The sequence below is a fragment of the Diadema setosum genome, chromosome 21 (assembly GCF_964275005.1).
Source record: "Diadema setosum chromosome 21, eeDiaSeto1, whole genome shotgun sequence".
In the NCBI taxonomy this organism is placed as follows: Eukaryota; Metazoa; Echinodermata; class Echinoidea; order Diadematoida; family Diadematidae; genus Diadema; species Diadema setosum.
The window spans coordinates 20,576,200-20,600,694 of record NC_092705.1 but is presented as its reverse complement, the minus strand read 5'-3'; the positions used below and the strand labels follow the sequence as shown (position 1 = coordinate 20,600,694).

At 38.7% G+C, this 24,495-nt stretch overlaps 1 protein-coding gene across 1 annotated transcript in view; it reads left to right on the top strand.

Annotated features, from left to right (window-relative positions):
* The window catches only part of LOC140244391 (run domain Beclin-1-interacting and cysteine-rich domain-containing protein-like), a 40,018-nt gene extending 16,953 nt beyond the window's left edge, over positions 1-23,065 (top strand). The window contains exons 5-19 of the mRNA XM_072324030.1: positions 521-1,700; positions 2,334-2,443; positions 3,406-3,610; positions 6,723-6,782; positions 7,311-7,415; positions 7,877-8,070; positions 12,266-12,334; positions 13,799-13,872; positions 14,659-14,723; positions 15,486-15,724; positions 16,149-16,210; positions 20,268-20,421; positions 21,370-21,460; positions 22,237-22,312; positions 23,017-23,065. Of these exons, the coding sequence (XP_072180131.1) occupies positions 521-1,700; positions 2,334-2,443; positions 3,406-3,610; positions 6,723-6,782; positions 7,311-7,415; positions 7,877-8,070; positions 12,266-12,334; positions 13,799-13,872; positions 14,659-14,723; positions 15,486-15,724; positions 16,149-16,210; positions 20,268-20,421; positions 21,370-21,460; positions 22,237-22,312; positions 23,017-23,065 (2,733 nt within the window). The remainder of the gene's footprint in view (positions 1-520; positions 1,701-2,333; positions 2,444-3,405; positions 3,611-6,722; positions 6,783-7,310; positions 7,416-7,876; positions 8,071-12,265; positions 12,335-13,798; positions 13,873-14,658; positions 14,724-15,485; positions 15,725-16,148; positions 16,211-20,267; positions 20,422-21,369; positions 21,461-22,236; positions 22,313-23,016) is intronic.
* Positions 23,066-24,495: the final 1,430 nt, after the last annotated feature.

The window sequence follows — 24,495 nt, the reverse complement described above, 5'->3', positions numbered from 1 at the left end:
AAATCTTGTTCTTGTGTTTGTAAAAGAAGTATAAAATCTTATTCTTGAAGTGATAAAGCTGATGAATTACTGATAAATGTGTATAGTATAGATTCCAAGGATTGTGATTGGAATTTACACATAGATCATCCTGATGAATGCACATCAAAACCTTTGTCTTTGTTTCCCCTGAATGTCTACAGTATGTATTTCACCTGCAATACACATTAAGATGAATTGCTATGGTTTAGCATACACTGCCACATTGAAATTTTACTTTGTACTTGCACTTGTAAGCTCCAGTGACCAGTAGTTGTTCCTTTACAAAGCAAATTGAATTTAACGCAGTCTAAGCAGAAAGTCCTCACCCCTGATATTATTTTAAAAAAAGAAAAGAAAAAAGAGAGCAGACAGTGTACTGTACAACATCCAGCTGGTGTAACTAGTGCTTTAGAAAATGTACTTTCTCATAATCATTCACTGATTACCCAGGTTATATCACAGTCAGTGTAACTCTGTATTATGTACATTCTATTTGCAGTTGCAGAAGCACCTCCCCTATACTGGTACCCATCTTTCCAAGACACGTCCAAGATCACCCGGTAGCCCCATCCCTTCATCAGTGAGAGAAATTCCTTCTTCAGTCAGGGTAACCCCCGCATCACCCACGTTGGCAAGACAGGACAGTATGGAACCCCTCCCATTCAGCTCCCCCAAGGGTGCATCAATCCTGGACACTGTTGAAGACCAGGCCCTCGGACGGAGCCCCTCGAATGTCCGGAGGAATTCGGCCAAGGAGGCTCTGATGGCCCTCTTGGAAGGAGTCCCGAATGGAGACTTCAATAATGGGAGTGTAGTGAGTGATGCTGGAGCACAGGTGCCTCTGAATGATCCTCTACTCAATCGTCCTGCTGCACCCATTGCCAAGGAAAGTTTCCAGAGGTCACGAATACTACTGCGAGCGGAGAGTGAACCTGCTCTCATGAGGTCTAGGGTGAACATGGATGAAAATGATAACAACTTTTATGGCATGAAGAAAGTCTGTGACAATGGTGATAGGAGCGGCGATGGCAACCACAGATCTCGCCGCAGGACCTCCAGCTCTCTTTATTGGGAGGAAGGTGAGGAGCAAGACATGGATGCAGAGAATGTGCATGGAGACCAGATTCAGAATAGGATCATCTTCACCTATGACAATTCACCTTCTTCTTCTGCTCATGCCAGGACGTTGGAGTCCTCCATGGAGGACTCGACAGATGGGATGCAAGCGACAAACTGCAATTTATCTCCCGAAGTGCCCAGCTCTCGGACGAACAATCTCCTTCGCAGTGATTCTATGTCATCCGGCAAACAGTCACTACTGAACTCCAGCAGTGAACATCTCTTGTTTTCCGAGGAGGAGGAAGACCAGATTGGGTTCCTTGGAGAGGTGGCACGCCAGGGAAGACGAGGTCGAGCAGCTCATCGTCGTAGCAACGAAGACCTTGTTAATGAGTCTGGGTCTCAAGCTGTCAAGCACAAACACTTAAGGCACACGCGATCCAAATCTGATCAGGTTTTAAATGTGAAAGGAGGTGGTTTGGACCAACAGAGAAGGGACTCTGTTCCCATCAGTACATTCAAGCCTAATAATGGGACCAAACAATGGACAACAGAAGCAGATGGACTCTCCTCATCCTTGCCTGCAGATCCTTTGTCAGTGAGAAAATCATCAGGTATCAGTAAGTATGCTAGCATGTAATGATTGATAAATAGATTGTAATAGCAAGTACAGTCAAACCTGCCTTAGCAGGCACGTGTCTATAGTGGTCACCTGCTGTATAAGGCCACCAAAGACAATTCCCTCTGAAATGAAAAGCCATGTGAACGGCTCTGTCTATAGCGGACACCTGTCTATAACAGCCACACTTTTATTGTCTCCCTTGGGTGGCCAATATAGACAGGTTTGCTTGTCTATGTATGTACATTATTGTATGTGTCTGTGTGTATGTGTGTATGTTGATATGTATAATACCATACAGTATGCACACATACATAAGTGTTTTATGTTCATACAGTTGCTTGTGTTCCTAAATTTCTAAATGAGGGTACTGATTCTAGTGAATTTCTTAAAATATGTCACAGTGTATGAGAATGGTAGAGCCACAGCGATCAACAACATCCTGGTACCATCCTAACTCTAGCCACACAACTTTCAATAACTGCTTTGTACAAAGTGTATTTCACAGTCCAGTTTGTCAATCACATTTTGATATTTCAAAACTTATTAAGGCACACTCCTTCCAGTCATACCCATTCTCTATCCTAGACTCTTGACTAATTATTTCACTTGTTTCCCTGGCAACGGTAACCAGGCAGTCCGTCTCCAGCGTGCGATGGATACTTTCCTCAGCCCAGCCAGGGAGAATCCCTCTTCACATTCCTGTCTTCTCAAGACTTTGCAACCTGCCCAGAAGTGGATAAGGTATGTCAGCGATCACTGCTTCTGCCAGCACAGTATGAACTAGCCTGTTCACACTTTCCTGGTGGAGGAAACTTAACTGTTCTCATTCATCGGTTTCAGAGTGCAGTGTGAACTCGTTATCCTTTCTGTGCATGTGTCAAAGATAGTGTATGTTCCATTCACACTGTTCAGAAATTTGTGGTAATTTGTCAACACTGTTGCAGTCATGGTCATGGTGATATGTGAATTGTATGCCTGCATCTTTATTTATGGTATATTTATTACATGTAGAGGTGCAATGCTGAACTTCTTTAGGCGTTGCATCAAAATTATGACCAGCAGGAACCCTCAGGATCCTGATTCAAGCAGGCTCCTGAGGGATCCTGCTGGTCGTAGTTTTGATGCAACGCCTTAATAGGTCTTTAATACGTAATAGTAGGGAGTTGAGGGGTTATTAGGTCCGGTGTTTCAATGTATAGAATTAATTTATAGTTAGTTGATGTTGGTAAGCAATAGAGCATATCATCCCATGAATGAGGGATGTATCGTAAATCAACAAAGAAGATTAGGAGAGTAGTGTATGGAACGATTGGTACATTAAAAAGTTTCTCACTTCAGGGCGGTGAGTTAGCTCAGTTGGTAGCGCATCTGTTTCACGATCCACAGGACCCAGGTTTGATTCCCGAGTCCCACTGGGTAATGTTGTGCGTAATCATATCGTCCCTTTTAGTAAGAGGCAAAACACTCTGTCCCTCAGTTAGGACATAAAATGGAGGTCCTGCGTGTGAGTAAATGATCCCGCTTCATAAATTCATTGCAAAGAACAGGGTGTTTAACCCGGTGAAGTGGTCCCGCCTAACATCCAACTGGACCCCATGGAAGACTAGCTATTGCAACTGATTATGGGCTATCCATCCATCTTCGCAGATGGAAATGAAACAAACAGACAAACAAGCAAAATATTTCTTCTCTCACCCCACCAGGAAAACGCCCATTTCTGTATCTCAGAGGCCATCATTGCTGCTGTTGAACAGATCAAGTGCAAGCAGCTGAGTAAGCAATCCCCGTCGGATCACGAATCTGACGCCTCCGACGAGGAAATCCAACAACTCAAGCAGCGGATTAGACTGAGACGGAGCGAGAAACGGGAACAAAGGATGCAGTCTGAGACTGACAACCATATCCCAGGTAAAGTTTCATCATCTCAGATAGTACAACAACATCCAAGGTAGCACATTAACAACCCAGATTACATATCAACAACCCAGATAACACATCAACATCCAGGGTCATCATCATCATCTGAGATATCACATCAGCATCCCAAATTACACATCAACATCCAGGGTAACGCATCATCCAGATAACACAACAGCATCCAAGGTAACGTGTGTACAACCCAGATAACGCATCAACATGGAAGATAATGCATCAGCATTCCAGATTACACATCAACATCCGAGATTACACATCAACATCCCACGTAATGCATCAGCATTCCAGATAACTCATCAGCATCCCAGGTAACGGATCATAATCCAAGATGATACATCAGCATTCCAGATTACACATCAACATCCTAGGTAATGCATCATCATCCCACATAACACATCAATATCCAAGATAACACATCAACATCCAGTGTAACACATCATCCAAGATTACACATCAACATCCCAGATCACATATCAACATCCAAGGTCATCGTCATTATCTCAGATAAACCTCAACACCCCGGGTGATGCATCAATACTCCAGGTATCACATCAACATCCCAAGTAGCATGGCAACACTCCAGGTAACATGGCAACACCCCAGGTGGCTAATACATCAACATCCAAGGAATCATAACAACATCAAGAATATCTACCCTGTGTCATTTAGTTAGTCTTAATTACTGCTAGTGTCTGTATGTCACTGTCATGTTGAGAGTGAACAAATATTGCATGGATACACCTTTAGTTTCATTTTGTTTGAATACTGTCACTGTGTGTTTCTACACATACATCAAATGCACCTTTTTGTTGGAGGTATAGTATAGAACATCATTGTTTATATTGTTAATTGTGAGTCAAAGTGCCGATTTACTGTATTCTTACTCCTTGAGAATATGACAGCCTTAGAGCATTTCTTGCACAAAATAGTTAGATTATACAGCATGTATGTGATTAGATTATATTGATGCATGTTTTGTCGAGCAGTATACAGTTTGGACGTAAGCATTCAATGGACAATGGTAGCCATTATGTGTTCAGTTTGTTGGTAATGTTGCTTTGGTTTTGAGCACACTCTCCACGTATGTTTACTTTTTTGCTATCACATGTACTTTCTATGTTTTCTCAAATGATCATTTGATTGTGCTCTATATGTTTGTCTCAGAACCAATTGGGCTATGCTTCTAGGTGCCTATGCCCAGCTTGGCTGTAGTTAAACAATGAAACATTAAAGTGATTCATTGTACAAAAGAAGTCAGAAACAGGGCTGGTACTCTTTGTAATTCAACCCAGCCCTACCATTAGGTTGCAATGATTTCCAAAGGGTTGACAGCCTTTCACTTCCTCATATTTTTTATTGAATGCACTGCACATCAAGTTTGACTTTCTACACAACCACCTGCTTGCTACATACAGTAGCTTCTACTTTTGGCACCAAAAACCAAATACAGCACACAAAAAGCACTTCCTATTGTATTGTAAAGGACAAGCACACAATAGGACCGGTCCCATAATCACCAAGTAACTTCCTTGTCTGGCAGTATATCACGTAATGAATGAGGCAATTGGGAAGATTGAATAGACTTGGCCAGGGTTGTTGTGAGACATTGTGTCATGCCAACTCTAGCACACTGACTAGTCATAGCAGGTAGTTGGGATTCTTTTCATCCACATTTTTGGCTTTGACGTCTATTGAGAACTTACTACCCATAGTATTGGTTATCTCCCTCTTACACTCTAGATTGATTTTATTTTTGTTTTTGGCAAAAAAAAAATACTGTTTGTCTGAATACATTGTTGTAAGTGAATGTTTCAGCTTGAACAGTAAAGGAAAATACTATTATTAAATTAAGATGCCATATATTTTACATGTATGATACATTGCAAACTGAGACATGCAGGACAATTTTGCAACTTACAGCTCTGGTGAATTCATGATTGAGAACCACTTTCGAGACCATGGGAAAGAAGTATTATTTCGTTTTAGGAGAAAAATGTTGATTTTTTCTTAGCAAATTTTCAATTTTGCAAAAAATATCAGTTGGTGAGGAATTTTGGAACATCAGGATATAAACTGTTTATACAGTACTTAACAAACATGGTGCAGATTACTGTAAAAGTGGAAATTTTTGCGCATTTGTAATAAAATTAAAGCACGCGAATATTTTTTGCTTGTCATATGTTCCAGTAGTTGACGTTTTGATTCCGCGGAATTAAAAACACGCAAAACTCTTCTAACCCCCGCTGAGAGCAAAAAAATTAGTCACGTGAAAATATCCACTTTTACAGTAGCAATAAAGGTGTACCTGAAGAAAGCTGAAAGCATGCTCTGCAGCTTACTCTAACTGAATACTATGCAGGCACAAAGATGAAATATTACTGCTCCTGCAAACAGCTATCGTGCACTGTTCCACTTTCGTGTTCACAAAATTTATTCCCAATCTGCAGTGTCAGTGCGTTAGGAGCAGTAGGTTGGTCTGATGTTTTACAGTTTTACATGAGACATAGTTTGAATTTCAGATTTTACCCAACAAAAACAATCAGTGGTGTTATTTTTGAAGTGAAAGGGAGGGATAATGTAGAGAAACAGATTTACCCTAGATCCATGTAGCTTAAGATGGTGACTGGGTTGCGCACCATGTATCATATGATTTGTGTTGATCACGCTATATTTGTATTACGAGGAAGAAGTTATTACCCATAAGGCAGGAAACTGCTCTGGGAACTATACAAGGACAGCATGAGACTTTTCCTGAAGCACATGATCCCATCAAATCTAGGGGCACATGCTCTTTGCTCTAAATTTGAACAAACACCATTCTGGTCCTAAAAAAAATACTGCCAAAAATACTTATTTTTTGAAACTTTGCCCAAGGTAATTGTTCATGTTTACAGGAATTAATGAGTTACATTGTCAATGTCGATGTTCGTGGGGAAGGGGGTGGGGCACCCATGGTTTAAAAGAAAATGTTTGCATGACATGTATATGTGCCAGCATGCCTGTAAAATTCCTTTGCATCACATTGCCTTCCTTTTGTTTTTGTTTTTGTGTTTCTGTTTGACTGTCGTGGTGGTCTGTGTCGTAGAAATTGATAGTGGATTTCTACCCGGCGACCTTCAATCCCCAGCCGAGTACTCAGACTCAGGTTTGTCTAAAATCGTTGATGAAGCAGATTATAAGAAGCATGGATTGGTTTTACTTTCATATCACCCCACTTCACATAACTCAACTTTCGAGACACTTGATATCGTATTGCAGCCTGCCTCTTTTGTTATAAATCATTGTTTTGTCTTGATAATGTTTTTCTGTTGTCATAGTAGCTGAGATGCTCAAAGCAAGTGTTCTAAGTATTGTGGCATGATGTCTACAAATGTACATTAAGATGTTTGAAGTAATTTTCTATATGTGTGTACTCCCTCAGCTTTTGAATGTTAAACTTTTGGAAAAGAAACAAAAATTTAAAGGTATTTAAGGTACTTGATAAGGTACTTATCAAAGATATGTTTTAAAAATCCTCTGATATGACTGATTTGGATTTTGATAATTTGATTGATAATGATCCTCAGCATGAAATGGTGGCAGCCAGGCTCTGCAAGTGTTTCTGGACTTAAAAAAAGTTCAGTTTGATGTGGTATACACTCAAATATTTTCCCTTTCATCCTTTTCCTTGCAGAGGAATCGGGGGAGGAGGCGGAGGATTTTGCAGTGACTTGTGAGACCAATCTGGTTGCCATGAAAACGGAGGGATTGACTGCATCCCTTGGATCACTTTATTCAGGTGAGCGTGAACTTATATTTTTCATTAATTTTTTCCATGCCTTTTTGCTCTCAACTCTAGCACGCTATTGTTTATGCAGAAAATGAGAATGTGCATTAGTAAACACACATAGTTTTAAAAGAAGAAAAGAATGTATGCTACTATTTGCATTAAGTTTTGACGTGCAATACAGTTGCAATTTTATTTGATCATGCACCAGGTTTACCAGTACTGTATTACAGCAGTAGTATACAGTATAAGTCTACTTTTAAAAATGTATCATGTACAGCATTCTGCTGGCATTCATTGCAGCGCATTGTTTAAAAAAAATCTTTCATGTGCTTTTTATTTTCGCGAATCTTGGCTCCTCCCGAATTTGTGAAAGCTTTGTTCACACAAAAATTCTGGTTTTACAAGTAGATTATGATTGCAAGCTATTTTTCAACACTCCTCTCACACTGTTCCACTTTTTTCTCCTCCAGATGCGGAGCTGAAGCGAGCCAACAAGATGCATCCTCTAGAGACGGTGATTCCTCTCGGTAAGATGGATCCGTCGTCCAATCAGCTGTCAGCTGAAGCCATAGCGCTCTCACTCATCAAGAAGTTCTCCTTTCGTCAGCTGCCCGCCGCCTCCGAGCTCGAATGGCTGGTGTCGGAAAAAGATGCCCCTCAGCAGGTACACAGACAAAAACAGGCAAACAAACTTTACAGGAGACACTGATTATTTTCCCTTCTCCTGGCGATTCAAAAAAAAAAAAAATCTCCACCAAAAACAAACAAATTGATATTCAAGTAAGGAAAGAAACCTGCCTGTCATATTTAGTTTAAACACAAAGGCCAGCATTCACAAACATACTTTAAATCAGTTTCGTGGTTTAGATATAGTCCATGAAATAGAACAAATGTGAAATGGGCATACATTTTATGTGGGTGCGTCAGGGCGTATTCAGCATTAAAAGTCTGTTGGCATGTGCAATATGTCATGCTTATTTTCACATTCAAAATTTGCCTAATATGTGGATTAGAGTTAAACTACCTTTGTGAAAAAAAGGTTTTGGATCAAACAGCCTCTTCATTGAACAATACTCTTGACTAGTACTGTGCAATACTTTTATGTGTCATAACCTTTTACTGTAACATTGCATTTTGATAATTTTGTCTCTATCAAATTTGAGTCTGCAGAATTGCTCTTTATCAATTTTGCATTTCTTGGTTTTTTTCTTGGTTTTTAGCTCACCTGAGCCAAAGGCTCAAGTGAGTTATTGCGATCGCTCTTCGTCCGTCGTCCGTCGTGCATAAACTTTTTACATTTTCATCTTCTTGAAAACCCCAGGACCGATTTTCACCAAACTTGGCAAGTAGCATCCCTAGGGGGTTAGGATCTCAATTTGTTAAAGTGGGCACCATGCCCTGCCCAGGGGGCCCCCAGGGGGCCCAACCCCCCCCCCCCAAAAAAAAAAAAAAAAAAAAAAAAAATTAAGGAATCTTAAAAAATCTTCTTCTCTAGAATCAGAACTGATAGAGCTAAGGTAATACTATGAATTAGTACATTGATGACTGTAGTTTCAAGCTTGTTCATAGCGGAATCAGGGGTGCCCCTCTTGGGACCCAGGGGAGGGGGGGGGGGGTGGGGAGGGGTCCTAATGGGGCCCAAATTGTACATTTTCATCTTTTTCTCGAAAATGCCATTATGAATTTTCACCAAAGTTGGCAGGTAGCATCCCTAGGGGGAAGAATCTCATTCCCATTAAATGGGCACCATGGCCCACTTGGGCCTGAGTTTGGACCTAAATTTTAAATTTTCATCTTTTTCTTGAAAACCCTATCACAAATTTTCACGAAATTTGGCAGGTAGCATCCCTAGGGGGATATAATCTCAATTCCATCAAATGGGCACTATGCCCCACCTGGGGGCCCCAGGCCCCCCCCCCCCCCCCTCCTGTAAGGAATCTTTACAGATTTTCTGTGGAACCAGAAGTAATTGAGCTAAGTTAATACAATGAGCCAGTATATTAATGACTGTTGTTTCAGGTTCGTTCATGGGAGAATCAGCCCCCCCCCCCCCCTACTCCCTTGGGACCCAAGGAAGCGGGGTGGGATGGGGGTCCAAATGCGGGCCTAAATTTTCATCTTCTTTGCTGAAAACAACGTAATGGATTTTCACCAAACTTGGCAAGTAGCATTCCTATGGGGATAAGATCTCAAAGTGTTTGAATGGGCACCATGCTTTCCTTGGGGGCCCAGGGAGTCCAAACCTCCTAAATTGATGAATATTCAATTTTTCTCAAGAATCAAAAGTGATAGGGATTTAAGTCTTTTTTTTTCCAAACTGCATAATCCAACATTCTACAAAGTACAGTGTACATGGCAGGTATTTTTACCAGTGTGATGGAATTATGTAAATGGACACCATGCCCCCAGCTCTCAAAGCTGCCCCCACCATAAATTTCCAATGTTCTCAGGTAAGAGTCTGTAAGAATGCATGGAAGGTGAACTTGCGATACTCAGGTGAGCGCGAGACCCCCGGGTCTCTTGTTTTTTTTTTTTTGTGTGTATAGAACTACAATATTATTGCTGTTGTGTCCAGGCTATGTTTTATCAGGAGATGATCTGTTTCATAACATTTCACTTCCATTGTCTGTACATCTAGATTAGCAAAAACATTGAGAGTAGTCTAATTAGTTTTTTGATATCATTGCTTTGTTTTCCCATTTATCCTCGAAGATAGATGATACTTTGCAAATATCGTGACAACCGATATTAAATTATATCAGTTTAACACTATCATCATTTTGACTATCCATGCTATGCTCTGTGCTGGTGGGGAGCAAAAGGTTTTCTAATAGCTTTTTATGCCTCCGCCACGAAGTGGTGCCGGAGGCATTATGTTTTCGGGTTGTCCGTCCGTCCGTACGTACGTCCGTACGTCCGTACGTCCGTCCGTACGTCCGTACGTCCGTCCGTCCGCTTTCGTTTACGCGATAACTTGAGTAATATTTACTGGAATTTTACCAAACTTGGTCCAAGTATGAAGTATGATGGGGCAATAACTTGATTAGATTTTGGGTGAAATCGGCTAAAGGTCAAAGGTCAAAGGTCAAGGTCAAATCATGAAATTGTATCCGTTTACCCGATAACTCAAGACTGGATGGAGTAAATTTCACCAAACTTTGTTGGAGGATGATGTATGATAGGGCAATTACTTGATCAGTTTTTCAGTGAAATCGGACAGAGGTCAAAGGTCAAAGATCAAGGTCAAATCCTAAAATTTATCTGTTTACGTGATAACTCAAAACTGGATGAAGCAGCTTTCACCAAACTTGGTCCAAGGATGATGTATGATGGGACAATTAGTTGATATGATTTTAGTGACATTGGCAAGAGGTCAAAGGTCAAAAGGTCAAGGTCAAATGCTACAAATGTTGCAATTTCCCCCATATCTATGCAATGCCCAAAGGTATTTTCTTGAAACTTGGTATGGACATGTACTACTGTGTAAAGATTCTCCAGAGAGAGTTTCATGTCATAAGGTCAAAGGTCAAAAGGTCAAAGGTTAGGTGAAAATGTTGCAATATCACTTTTCTCGCAAATGGTTCAATGTATCTTCGTGGAACTTGGTACTTATGCATGTACTGACTGGCAGGGATTATCTAGGGAATTTAGGGGTCATGGGTCAATAGTCAGGGGTCAAAGGTCAAGGTCAACTCCTCAAAATTTTACTATTTCCCTCATATACTAGTATATGCAATGCTTGCATTATTAGTTTCAAAACTTATTACATGCATTACCTGATGGAGATTCTCTTGGAAATTTCCAGCCAGAAGGTCAAAGGTCAAAGGTTAAGGGTCAAAGGCCAGGTTTCAATGCCCCCCCCCCCAAAAAAAAAAAAAAAAAAAAAAAAAAAATCCATTTTGTACCGTCATTACACTCTTTCTTCATACCTTGGAAATTACTCAATGCATAAACTTTAATGTAAAAAGATCTGTCAGAATTCAAGTAAAAATTCTCAATTCCCCAAATATGTGTACTGCACTCTTAGAAAATTAAAGCAAACCCAGTTCAAGACATTTCTGACAAACCTGTCATTTCAATATTTTGCCAGTTATGTGAAACTGTCATGGATCACACATTGTGAAGACATTGTACTATACGCCTATTGGGAGAATCATGCATTATGGCGGAGGCATCAGTCGCCATAGCGACATTTCTAGTTACTTTCTTCAAGGATTGATCCAGACCTGATTCTATCGCTCATATGTACCCTGCAAACAGGCGACTAGAATTCAGTGCAAACGTGCTCTTCTCTTGTGATCTCACTTTTCAATCATTCTGTCCCCAGCCACTCACTGCAGTCTCGAGCCATTATCATTTATCTACAATGAAAAACTGTCACAAATCAAATGAAAGCAAACTGTTGTGTAAAAAAAAAAAATGTGATGCATGTCGTCTTTTATCTTAGTTTGATTTGCTGCAGTCCATTATGCCAGCAAAGAATAGGATGGATACAAAAAGAAATAAAAATGTTTTGATGTGACTAACACATAATAAATCAACCTTGGAGCAGTCATCCATGTGTTTAAGTTTCACATTACTGCAGATATCGAATTACCAAAGTGCCTGGTACACAGATATATTAATGACTTGCCGTATTCCTTTCCCTACTTTGATAGTACAGATGGCATTTTATTTGAATGTAAAGGGTGTGAAACAGAGGTTAGTATTTTCAGTACAGCATTTCATGTAGGAAAATCAAACATCTTTCATCTGACTGTACCCCCCCCCCCCCAAAAAAAAAGGAAGACAAAGAAGAAAAAAATGTCCTCCTGCCCAGATGACAGAGTAGCCTATTACATTTTGTTTCCTCCCGTTAGCTCCTGCCACTTCCAAAGTCAGTTCCGATTTCTCCCGATGATGGCGAAAACGGAGACCTGTACAAAAACGTAAGTGACCCTTTGTGCATGATGGTCAGCACAGACCACAAAGTTGATCTCCGTGATACGTCCCACTCCTGAACACTTCATTCTCATTTGCATGTAGTGTTCCTCTCCCATATTTCCTTTCCTTTGTATTAAAGCAATGACTATGTACATTTTACTGGATTTTATTTGTGACTAACAAGAGTGAAGAGTTCTCATCAATAATCAGACAATGACAGCAAGTTTGTAGTACTGCCTGCCAGCTAAAAGTCTAATATCAGCGGCTTTAATCAAATTGTGTGCTTCATTTACGTAGAGCAATGCAAACTTCCAAATAGTGTTTTTTGTTTATTATGCTTCATCCTGTCTTTTCATTCGTGAAATATAATGTCAGTAAAGTGAACTCATGATGAATTGATATAGTTTTACACCTTCTTTTTCATCGTAGTACAAAAACTAATTTACAAATGCAAGTATTCATACTGATAACGAATTTAATGACATACTTGCTTTTAGTTTTTTAGTTTTTTCATGCATTGGAGAATAATCAGTATATTGAACAGTTTAATCAAAGGAAAGAATGTTATAAGTAGGCTCACTGCATTCTAAGAATAAGAGTATCATGGTAGCTTTTGGGTCTTTGGAGCAAAGGTTTGCGTAGCTTTACTCAAATATTCCTAATGTGATCATTTTTTGAAGCCTAACCGCCCCCAGGTTCTAATTTGCTATTGTTGTTATATCGAAATCAATATATTCTACACAAAAATCTTTCTCATGAGGTTACTCTGGTCATGGGAGTCATATCATCATATTGTACACATTCGTCAAGGAATGAGGTGACTATGACAACAGTCAGACCCAAAACATACTAGCTGTCATAATAATTATGTGCTGTAGACTTCCATTGCTGTCCAGCCTTCATATGGACATTAAAACCACATTTTGCTGCAGTGCACATCATTCAGGGGTGCTGGAAGCAATTATTTATTCATTTATTTTTATCATTTTTAAGCTTTCACTTTGTGTCTTCTTATTATGTGTATTATTTTCCTGTTCATGTTTTCATTCTGTGTTACTGTGAAAATTAGTAAAAGTTGTGTTAAACTTTGTGAAGTGTACATTATTCATTCAATCTATCATTCCATCACAAAATTCATTAAAAAAATAATGTTCAGTTTGCTTTTTTTTGTGGCAATTTTCTGTAAAATGCTTTGTTGTCTGAATCACAAATTGAACTGTTTAATCATTGTAAAAAAGACGAGAAAATCAGGTAATTACTTCTATGTCAGGGTATAGTGTCATCATGAAGATGGAGGTTGTAGTATGATACAACAAACACACCTAATGGGCAAATGAAATGGGAAAATTTAGCAGCAGACAGTCACCTTTGGATGGCAGTGCAAATGTCTACAGAGTTCATGGATCATAGTAAACTCTGTTATGCCATTCGGTATAATCATATACATATTGTGTTTCTGTAATTATCAGATGCGTCTCCGTGGAAACCTTGAATGGGCCCCGCCCCGACCTCAAATCATCTTCAGCATTCATCCTCCTCCCAAGTAAGTTATCAATGTGCTCCTGTATATTCTATTGTGTCTCTGTAGATATTTTTTCTGCATTTTAATTCTAAATAAAAGCTTTGGATGTCAAACCACTTTGGGAGGAAAATCCCAATGAATATTGTGTTTGATGCGCATTTGTTCCAAACCCTGATTACTTTTGATTGTGGATGGGACTCATTTTTAAACTATGTGAGTGTCAGGAATTATATTACATGAGAGATATTTTTCAGGTTTTGATGAACAAATGATGCCTCAAACATTAACAGATAGGCAAGTTCTATAAAAAAAGAAAAGGGTATTCTTAGACATTCTCAGGTACCACGCTAACCAAGGATCAAACTACTGTACATGCAGTGTAACACACGATTTGAAACCAATGGTTTCACTTCAGCATTATCTTACATCTTCAAACAAGATCACAAAGGGCATTGGCGCTATATGTACATTAATGCCCTTCTTGTACTCAAATGAAAAGATTCAGTTATGGAATCAAATCAGTCATACTTAAGAAAATTACATCCTTGGAACCTAGAACTACTGGGATTAGCAGTAGGTGGTATGTTTAATATTTATCTGCAGGTATGTGTGTGTGTGGGGGGGGGGGGGAGAGTGAGATAGCAGCACATCTATTCAATGTTTCCTGAGTCCAGTAAGAAATATGTGCTCTGATGACAAATATTTCATGGGACTGAACCTTCAGTTGTCATGATATCAAAGGCAATTTGTGGATACGTTTTGCCTCATAAATGCTTGTCAATGTCATGAAATTACTCGCTCCACCAGACGCAAGCAGCTGGTTGCTAAGCAGAACTACCGATGTGCCGGGTGTGGAATGAAAGTGGAAAGAGGTAAGATTCGCATGCCCAATTCTATTTCTCAAATAATTGTGTGTTCTTTATTGTACAGTGAGAATATGCAGCTAATCACTTTGTGCATTGCATGTAGGATCAGCCTCATGGTATTCTACATTCATCGTTTTATGTTCCCCTTGTTTTGAATACTGTGCACTCATCTTTAGAGGATTCCAATACATGATTTGATTTCCTGAGGGCACAGTAGTCATCAGATATTTTCAAATTTAAAATGCAGTTCATAAATGATTACAGCCTGATGATGCTTAGCGTTCACAAAGAGCGATAATTATCCACTTTGCAGTGTGTCTCCTGATGTGTACACTGACAGGATATTATTTTTATGTCAGACTTACCAGAAAAACAACTTTGTAGCAAGATATTTATGAGAATTTCACTTATACTAATTACTTAAAGGGATTGATGAGTATGGATGTCTGTATGTCTTTGTATTATGTTGAGCTGTGAACTGTTAAAGTGGAAATTTCCATGAGAGTGATTTTTTTTTTCACTTGGTCTGATAAAAAGAAGTTTGCATGTTTTTAATTTTGTAGAATCAAAATATAAAGTAGTATTGTGTAAACTAAGCAAGCAAGCAAGCAAAAAAAAAAAAAATAGCCTGTTTTTGTTTTTGCAGGAAAATTTATGCTTTTACAGAAGCATTTAAAGTTGAGCTTACATTCTGAATGCGAGGAAACAAAAACAAACAGACAGAAACAACATGACAATCAAGCCAATTTTTGTCTCTCACTCTACCAGGTTTCCTGAAAAGATTGAGGTACTGTGAGTACCTTGGCAAGTATTTCTGTCAGTGTTGCCACACCAACATTTCATCGCCGATCCCGAGCCGCATCTTACGCAAGTGGGACTTCAGTCGCTACCCGGTCTCCAACTTCTCGCAGGAGCTGCTGTCCAAGATTTTCGGCGACCCTGTCTTTAACGTGGCTGACATCAACCCCATCTTGTACCGGAGAGTGCGACAGATGCAGGTTGTTAAGGTTGGTGTCTTCTCCTTATCTTCTAGTCCATTTCAAGAGTGTAGTCTATTTTAGAAGACCACCAGTATCATAAGGCAAAGGTTTGATATTAAATAAGTACAAACTTGACTTTTGTAAAAAGACAGGTTGTATTAGTTGTGTGTGAAGGCAAGTGTTAGACCAAGAGTGAAAGGCTTTCAGAGAACATTTTCAGTAGGTTTGTGGAAAATCAGTTTTCCAGCAACTTTTTTTTCACTTTCATTGTGATAGTCAGTGTTCTTTGTGATTTGTGAAAATACAAAATCAATGTGCTCTGTGTCTTTGTAACCTACATCATAGTAGGTAAATAGCAAAAATATGTTTTTGTGAAGCCAAAATTTCTGGAAGCGTAATCATTGGAAGAGCACAATTACTATTTTTCACTATGATTCTTATTCTTTATTAGGAACTGCGAACCCAACTGTTCTACCTCAAGGACTTCTTGAAGATCTGTAGGCTGTGTGAGAGGTAAGCAATCCCTTTGGTCACCAAGTCTTCCAAGCTTTTTAAGAAGAAATAATTATCTTGGCAGCACATTATGCTAGGGTTTGCATGGTTCAAAACCTGATGAAAGAAGATTGTTATGGTGCTACAAATTGTACATCACTATTGAGTTGGATTAGAAAAAAAAAAAGATATTATTCAAGCATAAATGTGAAATTCCCAAACCTTATATTCTGTCATTTAATTGTACTCAAACTTTCACTAAATTTTTTTTTTTCAACTTCACCCGGTTGACTGAAATCAACTTTGATATGGAGTTTCCCTCTAACATATGAGGAGTCAAAAGAGATCATGAAAAGGGTTTTCAGAAGAGACATCCTCCTGTTGGTATTGATATATGGCAGTTGTAATGCTCTCATACTAAAGTATTTGAGTGAATACTTGTCCCCAGCATTATACACTTCACAGTAACCGGCAGTAAATAAAATGGCTAGTATCAGTTCCGTATTAACCACTGTTACATGACACCTGCAGCCACAAGGGCTTGACTTAGTGGTAGCCTGGGACCTACCCTAAAAATTGATGTCCGGCCACCAAATTTATCATTTGGTGGCTCGATCTGGCAACTAAGGTTCAAAATGGATTGTTATATCTGCTTTGCTATGATTTCGGGCTGCTACATATCTTTTTTCGGGCCATCAAAACTTCAGATGTAAAAAGATTTTAGTGGCTCAAACAGGCCATCAGACAAAAAAGTTAGTGCCAAGGCCTGGTACAGACATCATCATAGTGACCCTGAAGGTAACCCTCAGATGATGAACTAAACCTAATACAAAAGCAAGTTAGACTTAAGGGAATACTATTGATGCTGATGTCTAGAATAAGAATCAGACCAAGTATTGTTTTAAACAGATGTAATCAGCAGTAGACCTGTTGCTATTTTAACCGCATCTTGTTTGTGTTTACCAATTTTTTTTTTTTTTAATGAAACATCAGTCATCACATGCATTGCATAAGAGAATTATGTCTTTATGCTGCTTGGTCCCCATGAAAATCAATGATTAAGGTTTTATCGTATTTCTTTGCAAATTTAAGTTGTGACATTACTCTATTTTAAGTGTACACGAGAGTATCATGTAGTAACGGAATGGCTGTAGATGTTTCAACAAGCCCAAACAATCTGAATGTGTTTTAATGATATCAAATATTTATGTTCATCTCCCATGCATTTTGTACTTAAATGCTTTGTGTGTGGAGAGTAGCAGGTGAGTCAGCATACCACCTGAATTGATTCAACTCTTGTGTGAAAATGTGTGTTTCGTCATGTTTTGCAATGCTATCTAGGATGTGTTCAATGTCCTGCATATCATTTTGACCCTGTCTGTGAGTGGTAATGTGCATACCCGTATGTTTGAATGAACCTGAATATTAATTGAGTTTTGACATTTATGGCCATAAGGAAAACCAACACCAAAACAACAACAACAACATCAACATAAATAAAAAGCAGCAAAAACAACAGCCACTGCCACCATGTGTTGGCTGTCACTGCCATACAAGAGATAAAGATTAATGAGATGGGATTGTTAATGACACCCATGTTTGAACACCTCGGAGAAAACCCCGCTCAGTGTTGCTGAGAGTTTTGCATGTCCAGGTCTAATCTACGATCAAAACTGAATTGATCGTAAAGCATACCTGAAGGGGTGATTAGCAGCTTAATGATCATTTAAAAAGTATAGAGAGGGTATTGAAACCCCTTATCAGACAAGGTTATTTAAGGCAGTAGTTATTTACGGTATTTATTTCAACACTATACACTGTAGGTATTATGTGTTGCTTGAAGGTTTTATTCATGATATTTATACGACTGTTATTGTCAAAGTTTGTGAATAATATGAGTGTTGTCACACCGACAATTTATGACATGGCCATTCTAGTGGTGTGTGTAGATGAACTACATGTGAGCATGTGTGCGGTGGCATGTAAATTGCCTGCGATGATCAACAACAAAAAATTATTACTCTCCTTTGAAGACAAGTTACTTGTGTTGTCCTAATTTTTATTGTCAGCAATTCAATAGCGTCCTCGTGTGCAACAGTTAATAATTGTCCAGCATGGTGTTGGTCTAGGGGGCATTTCATGAAGTGTTTTGTCAGATATATTTTCTGACAAGCTGATATAAGCTACTGAAGTCCTTGCATCTGATTGGCTGAGAGCAAATCTGTCCGACAAATTTGTCAGACAAAACGCTTCATGAAATGCCCCCCTGATGGTACAGTTTTGTCATATGCATAATCTCTATGTTAGGGCTTTATTGGTTTAATGGCAAAATTTTCTGTGCAGATCCTTTGTAAAACAGTGCGAGTTATTCACATTTCTATTTTGAGAATTTTTTTAGCATGCATTTATCCGGTGTCATGCCTAATGTTTTGTGCATCAGATTTTATTTTCATTTTCATTTTTATTCTATTTCTGAATTTTTTTTAAATACATAAATGAAATACAAAGTCGTTTTGGGAATATTATTTTGGGAATATATTAGCAGCTCAGGGTCAAATATAAGTAGGCCTACTGTATATGCCATATATTTCGCGAGTCTAAATTTTCGCGAATCGGGAATTCCCGACGGTTTCGCGAGTGGTTAAATTTGCGATCGTGGAGTCCTGCACTGAAGGAGAAGTGTACACGCGTACATCACATTCGCATTGGGATCAGAGTCAATATTTTCGCGTGTCTTTAATTTCGCGAATAGCGCCCGACTCGCAAAATTCGCGAAAATAGAAACCTCGCGAAATATTTGGCGTATACAGTACTCTTTAAGGAGAATGAAACCCAAATGTATGTAGATTGAAAGAATGAAACAGTATCAGTGTAATAACACACCCGTCTGCAAAGCTTGAGGAAAATCAGGAAATCCATTGAAAAGTTACACATCTTCAAAGTTTCAGTGTTGCCATCGCTGAATACATGTATGTCAACAGTTAGTGACATCATTTATGGGCAACAATGTAGAGAAAATTCAACTATTTTCACTTTTCTATCATTTTGAAAAAGCACTTGACTTGCCTCTTTCAGAAAGCAGGGGAAATGGTATTGCACTTCACATACATGTATTTCAGTAACAAGATAAGGGAACGGGTACTTTTCATCAGAAAATGACATTTTGTGGAATTCTCTGTACCCTTGTCCATGCCTAACGTCACAAAATATTGTAGTCTTCTTATTCGGTGATACCAAAACTGTAAAATTTTAACACTTTTCAATGCATTGTCTGATTTTCCTCAAACTTCACTGATGTGTTCTACTAATATTGCTTCATCCACTCAATCCACATTATATTTGGGTTTCATTCTCCTTTTCACTTGTGATTAACTTCAGAAAAAAACATCTTGGCTAATTTCTTGTATAATTCCCATTGCCTGTGTACATGCAAGAAAATATTCTTAATCCACTACCCAATTGTGATGGTCCTGACGGTTTTGCCAAAATCATTTTGATATATATGAGTTAAATGCTTCGCGTAATTTGTTTAAATTTGAATTTTTAAGTCGGCAAAGACTCCATGGAAGCACAATGTATTTGATATCATAACACTTCTTCTCTGATTTGTTAGTAAATGGCAACTTGGCCAAGATCATGTTGATTCCCAGTTTTAGATGCATTGTTCTTCAAGCTGGCATGGAATAGAAGGAGATGTGGCAAAACTTGATTGAATCTACTTTCACTTTCTGTGAATGCCTGATAAATCATCTCCTGTCAAGATAGATACATGTCCTTCAATGACTGTTTAGATCATCATCGTAAGCATATTCAAGCATTGAAGATTGTGTTAGACCTTCATTATACTGTGGTGACAAGACATTCCCACTCCCTGAGTTACAGTTTGTACTTTGTACCCGTAGCTAATTTCCTCCAACCATTCATGAGAAGACTTTTACTTCTGAATTTAAGAGTTTGATGAAGTGAACAGACTCTCATAGGTGAAATCAATTACTCCAAAATGCATCTTGTCAGAATGTAGTTAATGTCCTTCTAGCTCTGAATTTGATCTGTGATGCTCCCCTCTTGCTCTCTCCAGCCTGAAGGCAAAGTATGACCGGCAGCCCGGTCACTGGATGGGCCAGCCTGACCTCTTCTCTCTAAGTGACCTTATCCAGGTGCGAAGTGGTGACATGGAGAAAATCCTCAGCCAGCTTGTGGGCGACGGTGTAACACATGTCAACCAGTGTCAGGTATGGTAACCCCCATTCCACATATTGTAGTCCCTTGGAGAGGCCCCAAATTAGCAAGATCCCTTATAGAAAGATCCCTCTGCAGTCTCCAAAACCAGATAAAGATAGTGTTTATGTGCAATGGCTCTAAAAACCCTTGAAAGATCATTGAAAGACCAAAAAGTAATTTTCAAGTAAATTTCTCAAGAGATCTCTGAGGGACCTTGAAGACTGCTGAACATTCACTGAGAAATCAATAAGACTGTGGAGAGATTTTCATCATCTGACATACATGTGTTCTCTGTGAAATCTTCAAGAGTTCAGTCAATATCTCTGAGAGACTGATTTTTTAATGATCTCTCGGTGATCTGTTAAAAATCTTTCAGTGATCTTCTCCAAAAAATGTGGCTATTCTTGAGAGACTGCCAAAAGATAATTGAAAGACTAGTAACACCCTTGAGTGCTTGTTAGAGATTCCTAAAAACTGCTGAAAGACCACTGAAACACCATTAAAAAAAAGACTACCAAAAAACTGATTAAAATTGTTTTTCAGAGACCACATAGACCATGGAATTCACTGAAAAATCATTAAGGGATCACGGAAATCCTCGAAGATCATTGAAAGTTTATGGGAAGATCATCATAAGAGATCACAAAAGACCTCCCAGATCATTGAAAGTTGACTGAAAGATTGTTGAGAGTTCTGTCAATTTTTATGCTCTTTCAGTGGTCCTTCGGATATCTTGCCTTATATCAAATGGCCCCATTAACCATCCCATCTCTCCTTCTTTTACACCCCCACCTGTTGCCTACTTGCGCTCTACTGGCCCCCTTTGTGAACCCCTACCTGTGCCCCTCTGTTCCTACTATTTATGAAACCCACTTCTACCCCATCAGTATGGCAATGAATGCAGATGTCTAAAGCAGTAATCCACTCACTCTTGATTGATTCACTGTGTTTATTTACAGCTCTGCCAGGCTAAGGGCTTTGTCTGTGAACTGTGCAATAAAGACCAGATCATCTTTCCATTCCAACTCAACACAACATACCAGTGCCCAGGTAATCCTTCATTTTCCTTTTTTTTTTCTGCTGTGAGAATCAAGTAGAGGTGTCAGTTCTTGGTTAGTTATCAAAATCAACATAGTTTCATCTACTGTAAAAGTAACTGTACTCTCTTTTAATATGCAGATGAATCATATACACCTATGTGTATACTAGTCTTTTTATAGTAATAGCTGTTCTGTTCTTGATGACATTGCAGTGACCATAAATTGATCAATTGACAGCTATGGCATTAAACGGACGACAATTTTCACTTGAAATCCAAGTGGACAAGATTTGACGTTGGGTACATTTGTACCTCTTTACTTTACTACAAGAGTTCGAGGAATTTGAATTAGTGCTCGCATATCAATATCTCACAGTTACATTGTGATCTCTGCTGAATATAAGCATGATAATTTAGTCATATTAAATATTACATTGCTTTCTCTCAAAGCTTCCTATTCTTCGTGCTAAACATTAATACTTTTTTTTGTGCTCAAAGTTACATTGTACAAACATGTTTGGAGTACATCACCGCAACTATTGCTGGGATGATTTTCATGCTGAGTAAATGACGTGTAAACCTCCAATGGCAATGGTAAACTTCTGTAAACTTTTCCTTTTTTTCAGTCCCATGTATTCTGAACTGTATTGGTTCAGACAAATATTTCATTCCATGCTTATAGTTGTTCTTGGCAATAAGTAATAGCAGTGGTATTCTGACATGATGTGTTGTACACTATAGTGTGTGATAACATTCCTTTTTATGATTCTGCCCTGTTCTCTGACAGACTGCTGGGCATGCTACCATACAGTTTGCTTCTCAAAGGAGTCTCACTGTCCAAAGTGTGACAGGATTCTGGCCAGGTATTGTGTAGTCTCATGTTCAGACCTTCCAACTTACACCTGACAGCATTAATATGTATCACGATATTGAAGAGCAAAAAATACCATCAGTTCGATTTACTATCCTTCTTCAGCAAACTTAGTCAATGTCAAGGGACCTCTCTATATGGATGGAAGATGTGGAATACATGATGACTTGAATATGTAAAATACATTTCCTTCCGCTGTTATGCTGCAGTGAGATTAGCATGATTAACACTGCCCTCCTCTAGTGATAATCAGTGTAGACATTGTTGCCTACTTACTTTTTATAAGAATTGAGAATTATAGTGTTCAGTCTACACTTTATGCCAAAACACTGATACAGAACTGCAGTACAATTTCAGTTTATGAGCCAAATATTCATTTTTGTTTTGCATTGTTGAATCAGAGAAGAAATGGAGAAAAAAAAGAAGGAAATGCTACTTCACATGATTTAAAGTTATCAAGCTGATAAAGATGCTACAATCATCTCATCGGATGTGTTTATTATTACTCTTTGACTGATGTTCATACTGTTTGACATGTTGTCAGTGTCTGAATAGCGTGTTTCCAGTGTTTGATGACGTTGTGTATAGTGTTTGATTGAAAAGTTGACTGAACATTGTCTCATTATTTGACTGGTGTTTTCGTAGTGTTTGAATTGGTGTATTCAGTGTATTGACTGGTGTATCTGTCCCATGCAGGAAGAGCCATTATGCTGCCAAGAGACAGCTTAGTGAGGAGGAGGCATAGGAAACACCAGCTAGCTAACACTTAACACCAATTGCCTTGGTCATCCAGCTCATCTCTCTGGCTTCATGCATCCTCTCCTGACGACATTCCACAGAGCTCCCCGCCAAGCTGCAAACAAATTTCGAGACGGTATTTTTGTCACGCCCATCCAGGTGATGGAGTGGCATCTGTCTGGCCTTCATTTTCGGCTTTTAATGAATGAGTATTTTGAACTTGTGTCACTCAGAGCAGAGCTTCATACTTAATTATGACAACTCTTGATATTAAGTGTTAGCTCGATGTAGTCTCCAAGTATGATGGTATGCCCTGTGGTCTACACTTACTGGTATATTTTGTAGAAAAGTGAACAATGTGTAATGTTATCCTTTTTTGGGGTGGGGGTGAGGGAAGGACTTTGGGATTGTTGGGGACATGTGTGAATGTCACATAGATTGCCAAATGATTTGAATTACACTATTCTTCTTCCCTTTTTAAGTTTTATCATTTTAGGGAATTCTTTGTCTCTTGTTTTACAGCCTAATTCATGGCATAACTTACTTTATGCAACATTTTCAGCATTGTTTCATTTTCAGATATTCTCCCCTTTTTGTCACTTTTCAATTTATGCTTTTGCCAATGTCCTTTGGCCTTTATTTGCAACAGTAACTAACTATGCTTTTAAAATATTGTTATGATTTCTATTACCTCATATATAAAGCAAGACGTAGATATTGAACTTATCCCCATTATTCCTTTTTTTTAAATTCCCAGTGCATGCTTATTACAGCTACATCCCAATTTTCTCACCAAAAGCTGTAAGAGTAGACTTTTTTCTTGTTAGTTCAGTGACATCTCATAACCATAAGATATTGTATGATAATGATGTCAGTTTTATGCAAATGGATTTGTGAATTCCTTGAAAATAGCAGACAGTGTCACCAGTATGGAATAGATTTGTATCAGTGATAGATGAGACTGAAGTATTGCTGTATGATGGTAGATTGTCTTGTGATACAGAGGAACAGCTGATTTTATCAAATGCTGTTGATAGCAGACAATGCATACGTGGCACAAATGAATGAACTGGACCAGCAATTTCACTCTGCATTGTTCAAAAGTTACCCTTTCAGGAAATTAAGTATTTATGCTCTGTTAATCAATGCCTAGCTGTGTTTACTTGCTTGTTACCAGAACTGGGAAAGCCTGTATCATCAAGGTTCATTTGAATATATTTTTATAGTCCCAAAGTGCTGCATATAAATTGTGTTTTAAAGTATTGTCGTGTATTCCACTTCATCTAGCTGCATGTGCAGTCATTATGCATGAAGAATATTTGTGTACGGTGTACATTGCTGGCAATGTAATTAAGGAGAATGCATGCACAAGTTGGTGCGATGAATGTGACTGTAAAGTGTTCATTGTAAAAGCCATGTGGCACAGAATTGTATGTA